Here is a 21,631-nt window from a genome sequence, read left to right as displayed (position 1 = left end):
GTTGACACATCGACGGAGACGGCTAAGATTACCTAGCCAAAACCTTCATCGTGAGTTCCTTTCTCTTGTTTACGAACCTAGCTGGCCGGTCATTAACTGTGATTTACCAAATGCAACAAAATTTAGAAACGCCAGCATTCAATTCGTACAGACGATTGACGACAGCCACAGACGATCGACGACAGCCATAAAGCACTAGAGCGATAAGAAAACATCAAACTTTTTTTTTCCCAGTTCAACGGCCCACTCCGTGATGCAGCAAGTGGAGCAACCGAAAAGCTATTTCTCCCTCCGTCATCCTTTCGGATATCGCGCAATCCAATTTCTTCGATCTACCGAAGTCTATGAGGCGGAAGCTCTTCTTGACCGAGCTTTGCCGCTCGATTGGCCACTCCGTTGGCTTGCCCTGCTGCCACAGGATGTTCCGCGCTGCAAATGACTCGTGCAACCACCCTGCATGATGAAAGCGCAAGACAAGCGACGCGCACTCTTGCTTGTCGTCCAGGCACAGCGCTTCTGGATCTACCTTTCTGCCACAGTGTTCCATGAGTAATATTGGACTCAGATAATCACACTGATCCGACTTCGTGCCGTCAATTGGATCGTCAGGTTCGTAATACCCGTAGAACTGTGGGCAGAGTGCTCCGATGGGGACAGGATCGTGTAGAGGGGGTGTGACGTTATATCCGTTCCAGTGTTGGAAGAAGTGGTCAGGGAACGATTGATAGTTTTTAGCCTCTCGAGCGAGGTGGAGGTCGCCTGGGATCGAGAGTTTTGCAACAACACGGACTATCGCGGTGCGTGGCAAGGGCCCCGAGTCAAAACTACCGTGTTTGCAGTGTGCTTCCGAGGGGCCTCGCCACTTCACAGTAGTGTGCACGCGAATAGCTGGCCCAGCGTAATCGGATGCGATACGGATGACCCCTGGATGTTCAATGAAGAATAGTTCTTCCTCGCTCTGATCCTCACTTTCTTCTGCGTCAGCTTTTTCTTCGTCGCCATCGTCCTGCTCTGGTTCCTCTTTGCGTTTCCCCTTGTCCTCCCTTGGAGCAGACCCCGCGCTCGGTTTCTTGGAATTCTGATTCTTAACTTTGGCCCCAGGTTCCAGATCTTGCCTGTCTACAGCGTCGATTTTGGCATCGGTTTCGGTACCCCCTGTTTTCGCTGCGTGGTTAATAGCGTCCGCAGGAGGAACCCCGTCCGAAGATGGTCCGCTTTCAGTGTCATTAGTGCCGGCGGACTTTTCATCGCCAGGTAGACCGTATGACCCAGTCACCTCTGGAAGCCGGTGCTTCTGAATGGTAACGTAACGAACCGTTCGTTTCGGCCCAGAGGCTTGCGAGGGCTCTGTTCCGGGAGAGACACCCGGGTCGCTGTGCAGCGTTTCTTCAGGTTTCTCTGTTGGGTCTTTTAAGAGTGCTTCCCATTTTCCCTCGTCCTTCAACTTCTGGACCTGTTGGCGGATGTCCTCCTCCACGCAAGCTCTGCACAGACGAGCCTCCACAAAAAGGTCGCGCGGAAGTTCCCACTCCGCACTGTGCACAACTGAATGATTACCGACGCCCACTGGATAAGGTGAAAGGTAGAGATGAGATTCTTCCACTTGTGCCCTCTTCCGGGGTTGTGGTGGGAGTACAACTTCAATCAGCGGCTCTTTCATCGGTCCCTCCTTGTCAGCAGGGAAGATGCGCAGCACCCTCTTTTGCTTCGCTTCTTTGTCTTCTGCCATCTCAGCCAGTTTCTGCGCCTTCAATGCAGCCTTCTTGCCTCCCGGTGCGAGGGAGAGGGAATAGGTTCGGGTGATGCCTCGTCCATTGGCAACTTTGGAAAGCCATGGAGTCGTGTGATCTAGATCGCCCTTGAGGACGGTTAATTTGTTCCAAGGGTCATGGACATGGAGCTTTTGAGGAAGGAGGTGCAAAGGAACACGTTGTTGGAGTATCGGAGGCCCGTCGTGCGTGCAAGGGATGAAGGGATATGGAGAGGGATAATGGACGGGATGGAAGGGCGAGTCGATCTTTGGCAGAGGTTTACCTGTCTGTTGTTTCGCGCCTTGCTCCGTCCCCATATTATCGCCCTGATCACCGATCGGAGAGGTCAAACCTCCTTCATCCGTGGCTTTTGTCAGGTCATTATAGTTGACAATAGACCAGCCTGATTTTCCCTTCTTTCTGATCTCCTTTCGACTGGAAAACCGATTGAATATGCCCAATGCGACGCGCCTATCATAACAACTTATCAGTTCCCCGATATCAGCTACTGGTATCTCCTTGGGATCCTCCTCGTTATCGGCCCAATAGAGTTCATCATCCGCTATGAGCTCGCCAACCTGGCGCATCCATTTCGAAATTCTGCTTCCCGTGGAGGAAGAAATATAGCCCGGCACACTTGGGAAACGCTTAACGTGGTAGAAGTCATAGAGTGTCGCACCCCACATCTCAATTCCGTTGCCAGCCTGTTTGCCCCGCAATGCAGATGTCATGACATCGCCGTTGGGATCACGAGGCCACACGCGGAAGATAATGCGATTCTTGCCATATCCAACGCAATGCTTATCCTGATCTACTTCTTCTTGGATAGACTTGGGAAGTTTGTGGGGGTCGATCGCGTTGATTTCAGCGTATTCGGTTCGTAAGTCTGAGTCTAGGCTGCGACACAATGGTTCTACAATGGGCCATAGCATCGATGATAGCAACATAGCGCTCTCCTTTGTTATCCTTGTCTCTGGATTCCTTGTGAGGTGGCTCCCCAGTAGATTCTGCAACTACAGGTTCTGCGACGCGCTGTTTGGCCTTCTGTGTGTTCAAGAACCCCCGTTTCATGGTGGTATCTGATGGAGTTGCTCTAGATGGGATGCTGGTCTTAGGGTGTCACGATTCTGGGACACTCGCAGAGATGTTGAGAATCGGATGGTTCAAGATCGACTCAAGAGTCAGAAGGACGATCAATATTTGATCAATGTCACTGTGGGCGCCAATCATAAGGCCTAGGCCTCAAGTTCGAGGATCGATTTTCCTAAATAGTCACGCCTTTTCAGTTGTATTTACGATTCGCCTGAAGGGGGCTTAGTGAGAGGAACAACACGCTGAGGTTTTTATGTGTACGACGTTCTTTTGGTAAGGAAATGAAGCTGATAATTGACGGCCACGAAGTCACGGGGCTGAGGGTGACTGTTGTAGACGCTGAACTTTGCATCTAATCATACTCGAATCAGGAGTGCCAAGATTTCGCTGAACCGTATGAGGCACTACAGATATCCTACACTTCTAGCGCTACCTGACGCTTCTGGTGAGACCTGTTATGGTGCATCATCTCTATAAAAGACATGCGTCCACTGTGTGTCCAGCACCCTCATTCTCTGGAGTGGATACTCCCACTGGAGCACACTCACACTGCACTGGTAACACGTTTGGCGACTACGCCATGATAAATGTAATCCGCAAAACTGCACTGTATCTGGTGGGTCGTTTGGTTTGGTTTATATCCATGAGCAGGGGCCTTTATCGTTGTTTGCAGTCAAACAAACGGCTCTTGTATCCCGAATTAATGGGAAAATCCAGCGGGACGAAGTGATGACAGAGGTTGATTCGAGGGACTTGGAAATTGCTTCCACGGCTCGTCGTTGAGGGGTCTCGCCGGCGTATCGCAATATGACGTCCCTTGCAAATGTTCTGCAAGACTAAGACATAAATCGATCAGGACCCATACGGGTGTTACACACCTTAGACTTCTCTTGTACGAACTGATGTGCAGTGAAACTTTGGATCCCATTTGGTGTGTGATGAAACAAACAGTCGGAGTATTTCCAGGGCTAGCGGAGCGGTATCTTCAACGCATGCTTTGTCTAAGGTCTTGCGGCGTCGTTCCTTGAGCGCAGCCCATAACTAAAATCTATTCTGATTTCTTCTATCGGATCGTCGTTAGCGCTCCACCAATGAGCTTAGGGTGTTGCTGACATGGTGCTGCTCGTGACTACACACTTATTGTGTAGGTTGGGATATGCCGGAATAAAGTTTACCACTTGAGCAGTATCTTATAGACCTGCCCTGAAGGATGTCAGTCGGGCGGAGCTAAGACACATGTGGTCTGAGTTCGTTGACGACAGGTATATGCAACAGTGTCATGGGATAATTTTGTACGGATACCTCAAGTCCAGTCTGAGCGGATCCATGGGCTCGTATAAACCCGCAGTGCATGCACAATGTCACTGAGGGCGGAGTCAAAATACGCGTGGCCTGCCGCCTGACAGCAGGCACATGGAACTGTGTCGTGAGATAAGTATGTGTTTACGAATATCTTGGGTCCAACTCCGCATTAGAGGATATGGCGTGAGAATGTATATGGGCCAGTGGATCAAATTTCCCATGAAGGATGTCGATGATTGGTGGCATGGATGAATCTCTATGAATCTCTTTTAATCTGATTGATGATTCAATTCCAGCTCGTGCGGTATTAGGCGGTATTGATTGGGGCGAAGCTTCCTATAGCTATTGGCATGGATGAATCTCTATGAATCTCTTTTAATCTGATTGATGATTCAATTCCAGCGCGTGCGGTATTAGGCGGTATTGATTGGGGCGAAGCTTCCTATAGCTATTGGCATGGATGAATCTCTATGAATCTCTTTTAATCTGATTGATGATTCAATTCCAGCGCGTGCGGTATTAGGCGGTATTGATTGGGGCGAAGCTTCCTATAGCTATTGGCATGGATGAATCTCTATGAATCTCTTTTAATCTGATTGATGATTCAATTCCAGCGCGTGCGGTATTAGGCGGTATTGATTGGGGCGAAGCTTCCTATAGCTATTGGCATGGATGAATCTCTATGAATCTCTTTTAATCTGATTGATGATTCAATTCCAGCGCGTGCGGTATTAGGCGGTATTGATTGGGGCGAAGCTTCCTATAGCTATGTATAAGTCTGAGCATCAATCCTACTATCTGACACCGTGAAATTTGATTAATTCATCTCGTCATATAAAGGATCACAACTTGTGCGTGAATAATGTATAACCTGACATTGTGAGATCATCAAACCGCAGCGAGGAATCATAAACCCAGGATTGGTACCGCAACTATTTAGTTTATTTTTCGAGGACATGGAAGCCAGCGAACGCGGCGCAGGTGATGGTGGGAATATATGTATTATGATTTGGCCTTCGGCGAGCTAAAACATCCTTGATAAGGACTAGCAGGGGTATTGAATTCGAGTTTCAAAATTTCATCCTCCGGTCTTGTCACGTGACTATCAAAGACCCGGACAAGATACGCCTGCAGGCATTCGAAGTCAAGCTAAAATGGTAAAGCTTATGGTGAGAGTGAGCTGAGGGCCATGAGACAGGCAGGTACCGTTACCGGTGAGCGCTTGTCTTCATTGACGTTTTTCCCGAAGCATCCCTCCACGAGTGGAAATGAAAAACGTGAAACAAACGTATAAAAGATGGCCTGTCCCCTGCTTATCCAACACCCTTATTCTCTACAATGGATACTTCCACTGAAACACACCCACACTGCGCTTCAAATGAGCCACATTTGCCCGTCGTCGTCAGCACACTGCAAGACGCTAGTGATGCGCCGAGTCTATCATCCAGTCATGTTTTCATGACCGATGACACTCCCTTGCCGAATCTCAAACAGCTGGATTCGAACAGCTGCGTCATCATCATACAAAACAACCGCATCGCGGAAGGAGGAACCATCAACATAAATTCAAGTTACTGCAACGGTTCTAGTGAGTACTTCGAATGTCTGACTTGCCAGCAGAAGACTCACTTCGCTCATCAAGCCGTGACAAAATTGGAACATGTCACCCCAAGTGCAGGATCCAAGCCTGAAGAGCCTGCGTCAATGATGCAGCCAGACCCAATGGAGCAAGGCCGTGACGCCGTATCATTGAACGGTAACACGTTTGGCGACTACGCCATGATAAACGTCAATTCGCAGAATTGCACTGGAGGTGGTGGGTCGTTTAATTTATCTGCTTAAGCAAATACTTTATCATCGTTTGCAGTCAAACAAACGGCTCTTCCGTCCCGATTTGATGGGAACATCTAGGGGGATGAAGCGATGACAGAGATTGATTTGATAGACTGCAGTCACCTGTATGCCTGTGTAAGAGTTGTAATATAGAGACGATTGTGCAATGGGACAAACTGTACGAGCCTAAGCTTGGTGCTGGTGGTCATACGACAGACCGAGTCTGAATCTGCTTCACGGAATATACTTACTTGATATGGACCGTCGACATGTTAAAAGAGCTGTTCGCACGATTTGCGCATGTCGATAGGTTAATTTTATACCTCCAAGTAGTATATTACATGTACTGTTGACATCACGTCTGCCTGAGGCGACAATAAACGGGATTAAAAAATAAATGAAAGGTGTGGATTGCTTACAGTCTTCAAACTAGACACCGAAACAGCCATTACAGGGCAGTGGGAATAGTTAGGGTTTGTTGTTTGAATGGAAGCTCCTTCCGCAGATTCTTCTCAGGGAATGTGTGTGGTAAGTGATGAGGGAGAGAGAACGCTCATAGATTTGTACGTGGGCAAGAATTCATGCGCTCGTTTTTTCAAAGTTCATCAACGCCCAAATCGATACCTTCGCATCCGCACTGCCCGCAATCAACCACCGAGCACGAGCATGTTTTTCCTCGACGGTCATTTCGTCCTCGTCACCAGAAGAGTCGTCCTTCCTTAAGTCTCTATGAAGAGATACATTATCCAGAGGTGGATCCACTGGACACACGAATATAACAGCCTGGCATCCTTGCTTATGGTGAGCAAGGGTTCCCAGCAGCTTGAACGTCTTCGTTGAGTATAACCGTACTCTAATCATAGTTAGGCTTGTTATGGCAAATAATCTAGTCGACTCACTTGCCGTCCCATCCCCCTATCGCACACACTCTTCCGTCGCCGCGTATGGCGATAGCGCCATTTCCTGGATGTTTAATCTTGAATGCAATTCCGTCTGAGACCCCTGGCTGGATCTTCTGTTCAAGGCATCAGCAAGGAAATCCACGCAAAGCTACTCATAACACCGACCAAAAGATCATACCGTCCCACTAAATGGTCCGCTGACACCGTCAACGCAAAAGAGCAATCTAAAGAAACAGCCATGGCCATCACTTGGAACGACAACTTCCGTCAGATTTCCCCACGAGGCAGACAGTCACATATCTCAACGAACCTGATTCCACATGAAGTTTGGATTTCCACAAGACTTCCCATCCACGTCCTTCGACGGTCTGTTTATTCTCTGGTGTAGTCCGCTTCCGCAGAACGACGCCTCCATTTTCGTACGAACATAAGAGGCGCAGCTCTTTTGCAGACGTAGAGGATGATGGAGCAGATGCAGGAGCGTAAAAGAGGTGTATTGACATGATGATTCCTGATTTGCTGCCCGATCTGCCATCTGAGAATGCTGTTGCGGAGGTATCTAGTGGATCGCCTATGGCTGCGTGCAGCCTTTGACGTGACGGAAGTGACCAGATATCTGCCTGATCAGTCCATAGTACATACTGAGATTGATCCGTATCGGACACTGGAAGGTATACCCACCAGAGCTGATTCTACGAGATTCGGAACAGCGAGGAGACCTTCCTGTTTACTCTCTCGTAGGAGAGAAAACCTACAGTAATTGAGGGCATTCACATCCAGAGAGTAACATATCGTTGGCGTTGATAGATCCGATAGAGTTGCAGGTCCTGGTCTGATTGAAGCGGATTCTTCAGGTCGTGCCCAGACGTGAATTTTATTATCCCTCCCATGTCTAATCACCGAATGTCATAAAAATCCTATGAGAAGGAGGATAGCGACTCACGTTATGATTTGAGAACCCCATTCTTCAACGCCTAGCAGGGAGTCGGCGTGAGCTTTCCATGATGCGAGTGGTCGCAATGAGCGCGTGGAAGTGACGATGACTTGTCCTGCACCATCTCCGGAGTAGAGTCTCTCGTTGTCCGTCGAAATGAACAGGGTGCTCACTGCGCTGGAATGTGAGCGGAGCAGATGAATCGGTGAAGGTGATGGCAGTGCCATGATAGGTACGGCCCGGAAGTTGCCGTTCCTCTCAAATTTACAAGAACATCTATCTGTCTTTCAGACTCTTTCTGCTTTAAAAAGGTCTCTGGCTAGCACAAAAACCCGGACGATATATCGTATAATCGTCGTATTATAAAAATGTCTATATGGTATGCAGTACACATTGAGTGGTATCCAGCCCAAAGCCTAAAGACCTAATTGTTTCGTCAATGCGGGCATGGCGCTGGCGTGCTATCATTATGGAGCCCAGATATATGTATTGGCTCACGACTCCCCCGCAGGGCTAATGGGTATCGAGAATTCTTCTGCAGAAGTAGCAAGCGCGTCGTAAAGATAGATGACGCCGAATATGAGAAAGAGGGCTGCGCCTCCTAGGGTCACTGCAATGCTGGGTCAGTTTCAATCCTTCAAAGGATGTTGGATAATATAGAAAGATGGGTCGCGGGCGCAAATGTCCAGCAAACGCAGCAGGAACAGCGTCTATGCTGAGAAGTAATAATAGATGTCATGGCGTCGAGTGAACGCATGGAGAGAATGATATTTCGAGGTAAAAGGACAATCATTGGGCGAAAATATGCGACTCACCATGCTTAACCGATATTTTACTCGACACATACCGCCCACCCACGACAGCCAGCGCTGTACAACACGTATGCCCAACGACCGTTCCTAGTGTTACGAGATATACATTCTAAAAACGTGCCTCGTCAATACAGTTCCTCGGGCGAACAAAGACTGAGCAACTCACATGGGCAGCACCCAAAGCAATCGTGGCAATCTGACTCCTATCACCCCATTCCCCGAGGAAAGTAAGCACAAAGGCCTGCACAAAGACAGGACCAAGGATAAGACTGCAAAAATTCCTCACGCCTTCCGCGATACCCCAACCAAAACTTTTCTGTTTTCTTGCACTGGGGGATGAAGGCACTGCTTCCCCCTCCTCAATCCGTTCGAGCGGAATCCCATCCCCCGCCTCAAATTCATCCCCTTCGATTTCCTCTTCCGCCTCCCTCATCTCCTCCTGAGCTTTTTCGTTCCCCTTCCCTTCCATCTCCCTCCCTTCCATCACCATCTTACTCCCGAACACCAAAAACAGCACCCCAGCCATAATCTGAGTCCATTTCTTGGGTAATAGCGTAGGTAGTATGTGACCCAGCGACGCTGACAGCATAGACATGAGAAAAAGGGAAGCGAAAGCGCCCAGGAAGACGACAAAGCGAGGATGGCGCATGGAGAGGATGGCGGCGATGAAGAAAGTTTTGTCCCCGATTTCGGAGAGTATGATTGTCATGAATGAACGTAGAAGGATTTCTACCGAGGGCTCACTGAATGTGAGCAGTGGTGTTGACATCTGGGATGAGACTGAGGTTAGGCAGTTGTAAGTATGGAGGAGGAGGCTTACTTACCGTGGACGAGGTAGGAGGTCTGGTCTGGGAACCTTTGTTTGAGGAGCGTGCGCTCCGTGACTATAGTCGACGTGTTATATAAAACGAAGTAATGGCGGTGGGCAAATCCCGCTTTAGAAGTCTCTTCCCACACTACAAACATGCCTGCAGATGGCAGCCTGAGAAGGCGGCAGCCCTCACACCACCAATATTAATATCATGTCAATGTGATAGCGCACTCGCACCTGGGTTGACTCTGATTTGGGTTCAGATCTGTGTCAAGGCAGATGCGAGTACGCTTCATCCCTCGACCTGACAGCCCAACAACGACCCAAACAAAATTTAAACTGATTAAAGTAAACAAGTTTACCGCACCCTCCAAAACGTCAAATACACACCACAAGGATATACGTCTATGTACTCAACGGACAAAACGGTCTATGAACACGGTGCCCGAATCATATATGTGTATATGTTTCACGAGCCGCGGGCCCAAGCAAGAACACGGCCAATTGACACACGCACGTGCGAGGGTTGGCCAGGCTGCCAATGTTATCCACAGCCATCTGCCATGTACTGCATGAAACCGCATTGATACGTTAACGGGTACCTCCTTTGTGGCGCCGGAGGGGCCATCCGGAATATGTATGTCTCATTTTCATATTTATGACACGAACCAACACATTGATTCGGTTCTTCCATTTCTACAGCACACACGAGGGTACTGTACAGTGAAAATGGCCGCGCCGTCACAGGCTAGCGCTCACCAGTTTCCAACATTCTGATATGAGCCACTCTGAACGCCACACGGACTGATCGAAATCATCTGTACTGAGGACAAGTGGATGTGTCGAGATGCACGGATGAGGTTTCAGTTATTCTTAGCACATGGTTGAATCGAGACTGCATGGATAATTCAATGCAAAGGTGTATCATTTTAGGCCTATAACCCGCAATGATACCATACACCCAAGACCACCCACAAGCCTGGGCTTTGTTTACACTAGGGCCCTGACCAACAAGTACGCAAATACTCCATCCACTTTGCCTTTATCTATTTCTAAATCAGCAGCGAACTGTATATTGGTCGATCAACAACAGCACTATTGCGAAAGCGGAAATATAACGCACCAGTGTGTTGCTACGTGCAAACAGGCCTACCCGTCATCTTCGGGATTATAGCAGATTTTAGCACCAGTCGGCTGATATTACAATGTGTATAGGGTGAGTCATCAGGTGAAAGTTGCGAAGCAAACTACTCACAATGAGAACGCAGGTACTCTTTTTATTGCAGCAGTCACTGTTCTTGGTGCAACTCTCGCCGTCTGTGTTGCATGCACTGACAGACATTATAGATGCTGTCAGCGCAATAATAACGGTGAGGAAGGAGAAACGCATTGTTGGTGTGAGGTGGTATGAACTGCTGAGGTGCTGAGGTGCTCGAAAAATGTCTTTGAGGTGGAGTGGACGGTGTAGGAAGATGATTTGCTTTTATACTATTGCGACAAATAACGCTTAGTGTTTTAGCCAGGATTCTGTTGGCAGAATGGGTTAGGCGGAACGTATCCCTTCCGGTCATTTCGGAAGCTGAGCTAGTGACCACTGACTGGTGACTCCTACACACTGCCAGCAGAACTTTTATTGCGTATCACAACTCCATTTGAAAGTAAGGCCCACGGCCCACGGACCCTCCACGGTGACGTACTTTTATAGCTACTCGGATGTCGATGTACAGATTTCACTTCGCTCATTCACTCGTAGAGCCGGAAAAACGGAAGCACGCACCTGCCTCATTCATTTGCTTGTAGAGTTCGCAAAACGGAAGGGCAGACCTACTGTCGACTCGCACTTGTGCGAGGTTACTCCCTGTGCTATTCAACACTTCGAGCTTGAATGCTCACCCTGGTCTAGCGATACTCGGAAGGTAGTCGTAACGTGCCGTATATATGTTTGCGCTTGTGTTCCCGATGCGGTATTATACTTCAATTTCAATGCCGTGTCACGACCACGTCATTTTCACCTGGCCCGTTGCGCGGCACACACCATACCTTTGGATGACCAACTTTCACTGGTGACGGACGAGAGCTTGAGGAAAAAAATTACGGCAATATTCAAGCAAATCTAAATATTGATGTAGCGGTTAAATTTAGTTAAAATTATGAACGTCCCGAAGTGGTGGTGGCTGTGACGGTCCGGGGGGTTCGTTCATCCTCTATTGTCTTCTTCTGTTACTAATCGACTTCTCAACTTCACATGGACAGACCGGTTCAACTTTGTGTGCCCTTCAATGTCAACACGGGTGTCAAAACCGATTCCTTTGCTACTGCTGTTGCTGGCTGTCTCGATCTGGAAGCCATCACCAGTGTCTCCACCAGCAAGTACTATTCGAAGCACTGTCGGTGAGGCCTGACATTGATAGTGATTTCGACGGTGCACAACTATTGGCAGCTTGTTCACTTTGCCTACTGAAACCGACCGTCAATTTGTCAGTTCGTCAGTGTTAGAAGTTCAGACAATTTTTGACGTTACATAGAGGCTAGCAACTTGGGGGAAGAACGAGCGATTCAACTGATTGGATGTGCGTGCATTTGGCAACCCCTATATTTATGTGCTTCCTCATACATCCCTGTGCAATACGCAGCATTTCGTTTTAACTATGGTTCAGCGCCTTACTTGTTTGCTTCCTGCCATGGTCGTTTCCAGTGGAGCATCAACCTAGCCTGGGGGTCCTGTACTCTAGGCCAACGAGCCTATCAGTCTAAGTAGCCATCGCGTGCTGCGTCTTCCCGTGCATGTTGCTGTGCAAGCTCAGAGCCCTATGCAATTGTGCGTGCTTTAAAGCAGCTCAACGATTGGCGCCCAATCGTGATTGGACCTTGCCAGCTACTCACAACACGTCTGAAAACTGACAACTACAGGGCAACAGATTGCTTCGTCTCTCCCTTGTTTTTCTGCTCGTCTATCTCCATCATTCTCCTGCTCGTCTCTCTCCCTCGTTATCCTGCTCTCGTCCATCGTCCGCGCTCATCTCAGCCACGTTAGCGGTTGCTGTCGTTCACTGCGCGTTTGCGCATGGTATTCGTAGTGTTGGGAACGGTGTGGTGTACGCGGTGGAAATTGTCGACGCAACACCTCGAGATTGCGGTCGAACCCAGTTCGAACGCGAACCACAGTTCCCGCGAGCTTATACCCAGCAGAGGCAGCGCCTTGAATAGGATGACATTGTTCATAAGGCTTATTTTTTCGTCCGTATTGGGAGTTATACATAATTATTGCTCCGAGATCACGATCTTAGAAGGTTACAGCCAGGAGCGCAGCAAGAGAAGATACGAAGTGACCTATATGACAGTCGTGGGCATCATGCATTACAGACACCAGTTAGAACACCCCAGTCAAGTACAGGTGACACCCAACCCCCACAAGTTTGACCAACAAGTGCGTAAATACTTTATACACTTTTCCTTTATCCATTTCTCAATCAGCAGCGAACTGCATATTGTTCGATCAACAACAGCACCAATGCGAAAGCGGAAATATAACCCACCAGCGTGTTGCTAGTACGTGCAGAAAGGCCTAGCGGCCTTCATTTTTCCCAATCAAAGCAGATCTTAGCACCAGTCGACTGATATTATAAGGCGCAAAGGGTGAGCCACCAGGTTAAAATTGGGTGTAAAGTAAACTACTCACACTGGCAACGCAGGTACTATATGTATGGCAGCAGTCACTGGTTTTGGTGCAACTCTTGCCGTCTGCTATGCATGCACTAACAGACATTATAGATGCCGTAAGCGCAATAATAACGGTGAGGAAGGAGAAACGCATTGTTGGTGTGAGGTGGTATGAACTGCTGATGTGCTCGGAATATCTCTTTGAGGTGAAGTGGACGGTAGGAAGATGATTTGTTTTTATACCATTGCGACAAATGCAAATGACGCTTAGTGCTTTAGCCAGGATTCTGTTGGAAGAATGGTTCAGGCAGAACCTATCCCCTCCGGTCATTTAGGAGGCTGAGCTGACCACTGACAGGCACTGACTGGTGACTCCTACACACCGCAAGCAAAACTTTTACGGGGTATCGCAAATTCGTTTGAAAGTAAGGCCCACGGACCCACGGTAACACTGTTTTACAGCTGATGTCGATGCACAGGTTTCACTTCACTCATTTACTCGTGGAGGTGGAAAAACGGAAGCGCAGACCTATTGTCGACTCCCGCTTGTGCAAGGTCACTTCCTGTGTTATTCAACACTTCGAGCTTGAGGGTTTACCATGGTCTAGCGATACTCCGAGTCGGAAGGTAGTCATAAAATATTTGCGCGTGTGCTCCCCATCAGTGCGATATATGCTTCAATTTCAATGCCGCGTCACGGCCGCGGCAGGCGCGGTACCACCGCGTCATTTTAAATTTTACCTGGCCCGTTGCGCGGCACATGTTGATGCGGCACTACCACACGACATATTTTTGGATGGCCAACTTTCACTGGTGACGGACGAGAGTTGAGGAGAGTGTTCACGGCAGGACCCTCAAGCTGAGTTCTCGGAGGACCCGCAATCACTTTTATTACCGAGGACTGATAGCTCATAAACGAACGAGACATCGCTGTGTAATTATCGGGTCTTAAGCAATGCATTTGCGACTTGGATCCACTACTACGTCGAGGGAAGGGATAAGAGCAACGTATCCCGCTCGCTGCACATCTGTCATCTTCATCATACCACTGAAAACTAGCCTCTTCCAGGGGACACTTTGACCGTACCAAAAATGCCTTTACGCGCAAACAGGCCTACCGGCCCCAATCATTGCAGATTGTAGCTCCAGTCGACTGGTATTACAAGGCGCAAAGGGTGAATCATCAGGTTAATTGTGGATGCAAAGTAAACTACTCACAGTGGCAGCGCAGGTACTATCTGGATTGCAGCAGTCACTGGTCTTGGTGCAACTCTGGCCGTCTGCTATGCATGCACTGACAGACATTATAGATGCTGTAAGCGCAACAATAACGGTGAGGAAGGGGAAACGCATTGTTGCTGTGAGGTGGTATGAACTGCTGAGGTGCTCGGGAAATCTCTTTGAGGACGGTAGAGAGATGATTTTGATTTTCTTTTATACCATTGGGACAAATGACGCTTAGTGCTTTAGCCAGGATTCTGTTGGCAGAATGGTTCAGGCAGAACCTATCCCTTCCGGTCATTTAGGAAGCTGAGCTGATCACTGACTGGCACTGATCAACTACTACGTCAAGGGAAGGAATAAGGGCAACGTATCCCGCTCGCTGCACATCTGTCACCTAAGATCTACATCATACCATTGAAAACCAGCCTCTTCTAGGGGACACTTTGACTGTGCCAAAAATGCCTTCAACCCTTGACGAGGCCATGATACTGTGATCGCGGCGAGCTTAAAGCACGCACAAATTGGGCAGCGAGGCAGCATGAAACAGGTCGGATATGGGGCGTGCAAACAACCGGCCACGAATTCATACGATGCGTTATGAGTGGATTTTGGTGTGCACGAGTGGCTCTAATGTTTCTGTTAGCTGAAATGCCACGCGGATCGTTCACGAGGAGAGGTTAGGAGAAAGCCGGAGTGAGAGGAAGACCGCTTTCAGGTGACGTACGATGTCGAAAAACGAACTCATGTCAATGCATTGAGACTACGCTTGGCGGATGGCAGTCGCGAGATAGATTGTGCAATAATGTCACAATCTTACAACCCTTGTATGGTCAGCTCCTGAAGTGCTGGGAGGCGATCTAAGAAAAGTTAGGGATGGTCCACTTTTTAACAAACATTGATAGAGAGATATGAGAGTTGATGAGTCCTTTGCGCACATTCATCGACTGCGTGGTCTTGTGTTGACCAGTTGCCGGTGAAGATTTTTATACCATGCATCGCCGTTTGCGAGCTTGAGATCTCGTGCAAAGCTGCATCCAGCTGTTAACTGTTGGCGTTTGTTGATGATGGCGCTGATACTCTGAATTCTCCCTCAGTGACATGTTCAATGCGGCGCTGTTATATCTAATTGCACGGGTAAGGTCGCGATAACAGAATGGATCAGGACCGTCAGGTAACAAGAAACATAATTTGGTGATGTTCTGGACGGGCTTGACTACTTGTTCTTGAATCGCAGCGATGAAGACCGGTATATAAGCCGAATCCATGGCCAGTGTGACATAACAATTCCTGCACAGCACAGAGAAGTCTAGATTTGAAGTGAGAACTTCGTCAATACCTTCGCGGATAACACGCTACAGTGGGGAATTTAAAGGGCCGCAAGGGTAGTATGGAGTTTAGCAACTGGGAAACTCGTGGCTGGTTCTATTGAGTAGCAGTACTTGTCGAAGTAGTGTAGTGAAACAAGGGACGGGTACTAGTCGTGGGAAGCACGCCTTCTTTGGGCGCCAAATTCGCTCAACTTATCCACAAGTACTAGTACTATGCGTCGTTGGTGCGTACAATTGCGTGCGACAACCTGAATTACGGTCTCGAGCTCGGTCCAAGATATGGTGCACACATATGAAGTGTGATCACTTTGCAAAGTGCAATAAAACCCGCCCAACTCTTTATGATACTCTGATGCAAAATTCTCACGCAGCCTACAATGTTGGTTAGAAAAACATATTTATTTATAACTGAGTCATATATATCCATCATCGCCCATCACTGTCATATTTTCGTCCACGACTCGAAGACTAAAACAAGTTTTGCTAGCTCTCTAGTGAGTGTTTTCAGTTCTAGTGGAGTCATGACGGGAGGCGAAACCATCAGTTTTGCAATACCAAGCGGCTGGCGCGCTCGCCAGATCGTCATCTTTCACGACGAGGCTCAACCGGGGACTGCTGCCTTCAGAGGCGCTACGATTGTGAACCCGTTCGAATTGATCCGGCCCAGAGTTCACCTACCTTTGTGAACTTGACCGAGGTTTGGTTCTCGGTCCTCAGTTATTTTGAAAAAACTGGACGGAACCGAACTTCGGCAGCACTAACTACTAGTACTGTCTGACTTGGTGTAGGAGTGCTGCAGGGGCAAATCCGCCGCAAGCATTTGCTGATATCGGACAGCATCCTGAATCATTATCAGCAGCAGTGCAATGGTGGTGGCATCAGCCACGCCGTACTTTTTCAGCTTCTTTTCTTTGAATCGCAACCAGACTCTGTCCATTCCCAGGGCCGTTTTACACCACCCTCGCAGATACATCAGTGCCGCCTCTTCCCTTCAAAAACTGGACATTCCCCTCAGGCCTCGACCCCGAACGGCAAGCATCCCATAATGCGACCGCCAGGCACTTGGTTCGGTATGTCAATGTCATGTTAATTATTCAAGTTGTTATATGCCAACACCTATATTTCCTTGCCCCAGCGTCCTGGAAGACTCGCTCGAAAAATCCTTCAGAAAATCCAAGCGGGGGATCATTCTTTGCACGCACATGTTACGTGCTGCATGGCATGTTGGTTATGATACACGTCTTCCTCACCATGTCTTATATATCTCACTGGGAATACCGTGTGACTCTCCCATTCATGCCCACGAACACCGATTTTGGGCCTGTGGTACTGAGCGCTTCACTAAAAGCATTTTACACGGTATGTACTTACTGTTATCTCACCAATACACCAATCACAGGACTTCGTGTAGCTCTACACAGCTGTCTTGGTCTTCCTTACTCAACGGCTTGCAATGTCAAGGGCACTTGTGCGCCGTCTGAAATTGACCTCAATCCACGACATCTCCGGCGCATGGACAGGTCTTGGCTCCGCACTCAATACCGCCTGGAAACAAACTGGTGTCCCTGCATCGCTGTGGGCGACTACTGCTGTGACGACCTACCTTGTATGCATTTCTGTGCTGCACGTCGCCTCTTCCACTCTCCTACAATTTCAAACATTTAATTCTTCTGTGACAACTCATGTATCAACAACACTGGGATGGGTAGATCCATTCACCTCCAGCGTTAACTGGTATACCGAGAACTGGGGAGCTATCACCGCATCCTTACCGGCTATCAGTCAATTTCCTGCACTTGTCTCTATAGGTTTATCCAATAATACAGTCTACGACACCTCGGGAACAAACTCTATAGTCGGACATGCAATGGTGAATGCGACGACGATAACCTCGAGCTGCGCATTGCTTCCAAATGCCACATACAGTGACAGCACAGCAAGCTTTCCATTGCCAAATGGAAATCTTGCCCTGATGAATACAAACCCTCCCTGTACGTTAACATGGCGTGAAATATTATTCCGTCATATTTAGAAATGCCTACAGGGACAGACCAGATACAAGTTCTTCAGCCGTTTTATAGCGGTGAGATCAATGACGCGGACGTTCGTGCCAAGGGTTTAGTGTGCAACTCTGAAGCTAATTGGCGGTTGTCAGGCTGACACACTGCCTTCTGTCGTGCTAATGGTCTCTACCTTGCTGGAGATCGAGCCTTCATTACGAAAGGAGGTTGCGGTACCAATGACTTGGGAAACTCCGTGTGCGTTTGGCTTTCCCGGAATGTAGCCATAATAACAAACCATCTGCAGCTTCGAACTACTCTATTGAAGTCTATTTTATGCAATGCTTGCTGTTAACCAACAATACCACAGTAGCGATCGATGTGCAAACCAACGCTCTACAGAATCCGATGCCCATCTCGCAGCCATCCACACAATGGGAGGAAATATATCAGTGGCCATCTACCCAGTGGTCATTATCTGTATGTTGAACAATACTTATTTTGAGGGGTTATCGAAGTCTAATGATCCGTTGTCTACACAAGATTAGCCAGATTTTGTCTACTTCAAGCGGTAGCGGGTATCAATTTTTGGAATTAAATGAACATCTCAGTGAACCCACAATTGTGGATGAGTTCAGACCTTACCTTCACTGCCATGCTACAATGCCTTACCTACAGTTTTTTCTTCCAGGTATATCATGTCATTGGTAGGATTGAATCTCACAGCTCAATATCTCCAATGGGAAAACGGTGAATCTCCCGTTTCTAATTTCACCCTGAGCCCGGATAAACTAGAAGCTGCTATTGCGCAAGCGGTTGCACAAATCACTTGGATGGGTAAGGGATCATATGCATGGCTCAGTTCCTACTCATATTGTGTCACTAACTCAGCAAGCCGAATGGGGTCCAATGGAGGAATTCCACCTGGCGAGGGGATGGCCCTTGTCGACGAGGAGGTGATTGCCCTACGACTCAATGTCAGTTTCAACGATACAGAACCACTCTGTATTTGACTGATGCACACACGTTTCAGATCACCCTTATCTCTGTGAGTTCACGACGTCTTCTACGCAATGACAGTTTGTCGAAGTTTTGATTCTAGCTGTTGTTTGCTACCTCTGCGTCAGTGATCATGTTGGGATTGGCTCTACACATGACAAGAGCATTCGATGCATCCCACAACAGCCAGGCTGCCATCTAAAATACAGGCGCACTGCCGTTGCTGTGGTTGGGTCATCATTCACCATCCGTCCACGAAGCTTTGGAAGATGTGGAGCATCCGACGGAGGACAACTTGCGTCGTGCAGGCATGATAGATGTTTGCTTTGCGAGGACGACATCCGACGAAGAAGAGCTGCCAATGAGGAGCTCGACTGATAGTCTCTCTGTCCAGGGAGTTGACCACGGCCGTGAAAATGGGATGTAATATTGAGATCGTTGACACAGTAGGAATTGTAACGAATACTTTATCCCTTTTGCCTTTATCTATTTTTCAATCAGCAGCGAACTGCAAATTGTTCGATCAACAACAGCACCGATGTGAAAGCGGAGATATAACCCACCAGTGTGTTGCTAGTACGTGCAAGCAGGCCTACCGGCCTTCATTTGCCCAATTAATGCAGATTTTAGCACCAGTCGACTGATATTACAAGGCGCAAAGGGTGAGTTATCAGGTTAAAATTGGATGAAAATTAAACTACTCACAATGGCAACGCAGGTACTATGTTTATCGCAGCAGTCACTGGTCTTGGTGCAACTCTTGCCGTCTGCTTTGCATGCACTGACAGACATTATAGATGCTGTCAGCGCAATAATAACGGTAAGGAAGGAGAAACGCATTGTTGGTGTGAGGTGGTATGAACTGCTGAGGTGCTCGGGAAATCTCTTTGAGGTGGAGTGGACGGTAGAGAGATGATTTTATTTTATACCATTGCGACAAATGACGCCTAGTGCTTTATCCAGGATTCTGTTGGCAGAACGGTTCAGGAGGAACCCTATCCCTTCCGGTCATTTAGGAGGCTGAGCTGACCACTGACAGCCACTGACCGGTGACTCCTACACACCGCAAGCAGAAATTTACGGCGCATCGCAAATTCGTTTGAAAGTAAGGCCCACGGACCCACGGTAACGTTGTTTTACAGCTACTCTGACATCGATGCACAGATTTCGCTTCACTCATTTACTCGTGGAGCTGGAACAACGGAAGCACGTACCTGCTTCACTCATTTGCTTGTAGAGTTGGAATACGGAAGGACCTACTGTCGACTCGCGCTTGTGCGAGGTCGCTTCCTGTACTATTCAACGCTGCGAGCTTGAGTGTTTACCCTGGTCTAGTGATACTCCGAGGCGGAAGGTAGTCGTAACATATTTGCGCTCGTGCTCCCGATCAGTGCCTCAATTTCAACACCGCGTCCCGGCTGCGGCAGGCGCGGAACGACCGCGTCATTTTAAATTTTACCTGGCCCTTGGATGGCCAACTTTCACTGGTGACTCACTGCCATATTCTATAACAACGAACTAATTATTCCCTACTGGCACGACTCCCTCATCGAAGTTATACATTATCTCGGTCCAGACAACGTCTTCGTCTCTATCGTCAAGAGTCACAGTGCACATACATTCTCTCAACTTCCTCAAGCTCTAGGTGCAGACCTTGCCCTTATGGATGTGTCGCGGCGCATACTCGCTGGAGATGAGACAATAGCCAAACCTGACTATTTGGGCTGGAGCGAGCGCATCGAATTCTTGGCAGCCACTCATAACCGCGCACTCGATCCCCTAATGGAAGGAGGTTGCGATAAGGTCCTCTTCTCGGATGACACATGGGACCTTGGTGGATGGAAACTACGACATGGCATGCGGTCTAGACTTTGAGCATTTCGGGTAGCTTTAATACCTCGAGGCGCACATAATATGTGGATTCTTCGAGATCGACAGGTAAAACTCACCAGCGGAATGCTAATTTTGCCTTCACGAACACAAAATTCAAATTCGACACGCAGATAGATGGCACTTCTTCGACGAAACCGATTATCACGTAACGCAGACCGACTCCCCGCACCCGTGTTTTCCTGCTGGAACGGTAATGCCGTCTTCGCTGCAGATCCGTTTATCCCGATACCCTTGCGCTTATGACAGTCGAGGACATTATGCATTACAGACACAAGTGAGAACACCCCGGTCAAGTACAGGTGACACCCAAGCCAACCCCCCACAAACCTGACCAACAAGTACGCAAATACTTCATCATCTACCTGTATTTATTTCTCAATCAGCGGCGGACTGCATATTGTTCGATCAACAACAGCACCAATGCGAAAGCGGACATATAACCCACCAGTGTGTTGCTAGTACGTGCAAACAGGACTACCGGCCTTCATCTTCCTAATCATCGGAGCAGATATAAGAACCAGTCGACTGATATTACAAGGCGCAAAGGGTGAGTGCATCAGGCGAAGATTAGATGCAAAGCAAACTACTCACAGTGAGAACGCAGACACTATGTTTATCGCAGCAGTCACTGGTCCTCTCGCAACTCTTGCCGTTTTTTTGGCATGCACTAACAGACATTATAGATGCTGTCAGCGTAATAATAACGGTTAGGAAGGAGAAACGCATTGTTGGTGTGAGGTGGTATGAAGCGCTGAGGTGCTCGAAAAATCTCTTTGGGGTGGAGTGGACGGTAGGAAGATGATTTGCTTTTATACTATCGCGACAAATAACGCTTAGTGCTTAAACCAGGATTCTGTTGGAAGAATGGTTAAGACGGGACCTATCCCTTCCGGTCAGTTAGGAAGCTGAGCTGACCATTGATACGCACTGGCAGGCACTGACTGGTGACTCCTACACACCGCAAGCAAAACTTTTACGGCGTACCGCAAATTCGTCCGAAAGCAAGGCCCACGGACCCACGGTAATGTGTGTTTACAGCTACTCTGATGTCGATGCACAGATTTCACTTCCCTCATTTATTCGTGGAGCT

General features: G+C 48.3%; 6 protein-coding genes across 6 annotated transcripts; 2 read left to right on the top strand and 4 right to left on the bottom strand.

Annotated features, from left to right (window-relative positions):
* Positions 1–235: 235 nt before the first annotated feature.
* On the bottom strand, positions 236–2,482 carry DEU56DRAFT_740426 (uncharacterized protein; the record flags this gene model as incomplete). Its single annotated transcript, XM_041348808.1, has 3 exons — positions 236–948; positions 1,366–2,052; positions 2,188–2,482. 3 exons carry the CDS (start codon positions 2,480–2,482, stop codon positions 236–238), a joined length of 1,695 nt encoding a protein of 564 aa, XP_041206411.1.
* Positions 2,483–5,483: 3,001 nt separating this feature from the next.
* DEU56DRAFT_914630 (uncharacterized protein) lies at positions 5,484–6,056 on the top strand (the record flags this gene model as incomplete). The annotated part of the gene is made up of 3 exons (XM_041357646.1): positions 5,484–5,733; positions 5,788–5,961; positions 6,013–6,056. 3 exons carry the CDS (start codon positions 5,484–5,486, stop codon positions 6,054–6,056), a joined length of 468 nt encoding a protein of 155 aa, XP_041206410.1.
* Positions 6,057–6,163: 107 nt separating this feature from the next.
* On the bottom strand, positions 6,164–8,088 carry DEU56DRAFT_814750 (WD40-repeat-containing domain protein). Its single transcript, XM_041353747.1, has 6 exons — positions 7,824–8,088; positions 7,562–7,772; positions 7,191–7,500; positions 7,046–7,128; positions 6,878–6,993; positions 6,164–6,831 (listed from the first exon to the last, which is right to left on the bottom strand). Exons 1-6 carry the CDS (start codon positions 8,039–8,041, stop codon positions 6,558–6,560), a joined length of 1,212 nt encoding a protein of 403 aa, XP_041206409.1. The 5' UTR covers positions 8,042–8,088; the 3' UTR covers positions 6,164–6,557.
* A 187-nt stretch (positions 8,089–8,275) lies between these two features.
* DEU56DRAFT_461733 (uncharacterized protein) lies at positions 8,276–9,614 on the bottom strand. Its single transcript, XM_041346337.1, has 4 exons — positions 9,451–9,614; positions 8,793–9,395; positions 8,630–8,735; positions 8,276–8,424 (listed from the first exon to the last, which is right to left on the bottom strand). The coding sequence occupies exons 2-4, from the start codon at positions 9,393–9,395 to the stop codon at positions 8,309–8,311; spliced, it is 825 nt and encodes a 274-aa protein (XP_041206408.1). The 5' UTR covers positions 9,451–9,614; the 3' UTR covers positions 8,276–8,308.
* Positions 9,615–16,874: 7,260 nt separating this feature from the next.
* Positions 16,875–19,108, top strand: DEU56DRAFT_814728 (uncharacterized protein). The gene is made up of 10 exons (XM_041353746.1): positions 16,875–17,008; positions 17,061–17,640; positions 17,694–17,752; positions 17,805–17,907; positions 17,957–18,129; positions 18,193–18,281; positions 18,341–18,486; positions 18,541–18,626; positions 18,683–18,697; positions 18,752–19,108. The coding sequence occupies exons 1-10, from the start codon at positions 16,880–16,882 to the stop codon at positions 18,848–18,850; spliced, it is 1,479 nt and encodes a 492-aa protein (XP_041206407.1). The 5' UTR covers positions 16,875–16,879; the 3' UTR covers positions 18,851–19,108.
* Positions 19,109–19,979: 871 nt separating this feature from the next.
* DEU56DRAFT_902580 (uncharacterized protein) lies at positions 19,980–21,263 on the bottom strand (the record flags this gene model as incomplete). Its single annotated transcript, XM_041356601.1, has 4 exons — positions 21,133–21,263; positions 20,598–20,903; positions 20,302–20,427; positions 19,980–20,066 (listed from the first exon to the last, which is right to left on the bottom strand). The coding sequence occupies exons 1-4, from the start codon at positions 21,217–21,219 to the stop codon at positions 19,980–19,982; spliced, it is 606 nt and encodes a 201-aa protein (XP_041206406.1). The 5' UTR covers positions 21,220–21,263.
* Positions 21,264–21,631: the final 368 nt, after the last annotated feature.

Source organism: Suillus clintonianus, assembly GCF_016758775.1.
Source record: "Suillus clintonianus strain FC179 chromosome Unknown DEU56scaffold_57, whole genome shotgun sequence".
Taxonomy (NCBI): Eukaryota; Fungi; Basidiomycota; class Agaricomycetes; order Boletales; family Suillaceae; genus Suillus; species Suillus clintonianus.
The sequence above is the reverse complement of the archived record's forward strand: the minus strand, read 5'-3'. Positions and strand labels throughout refer to the sequence as shown.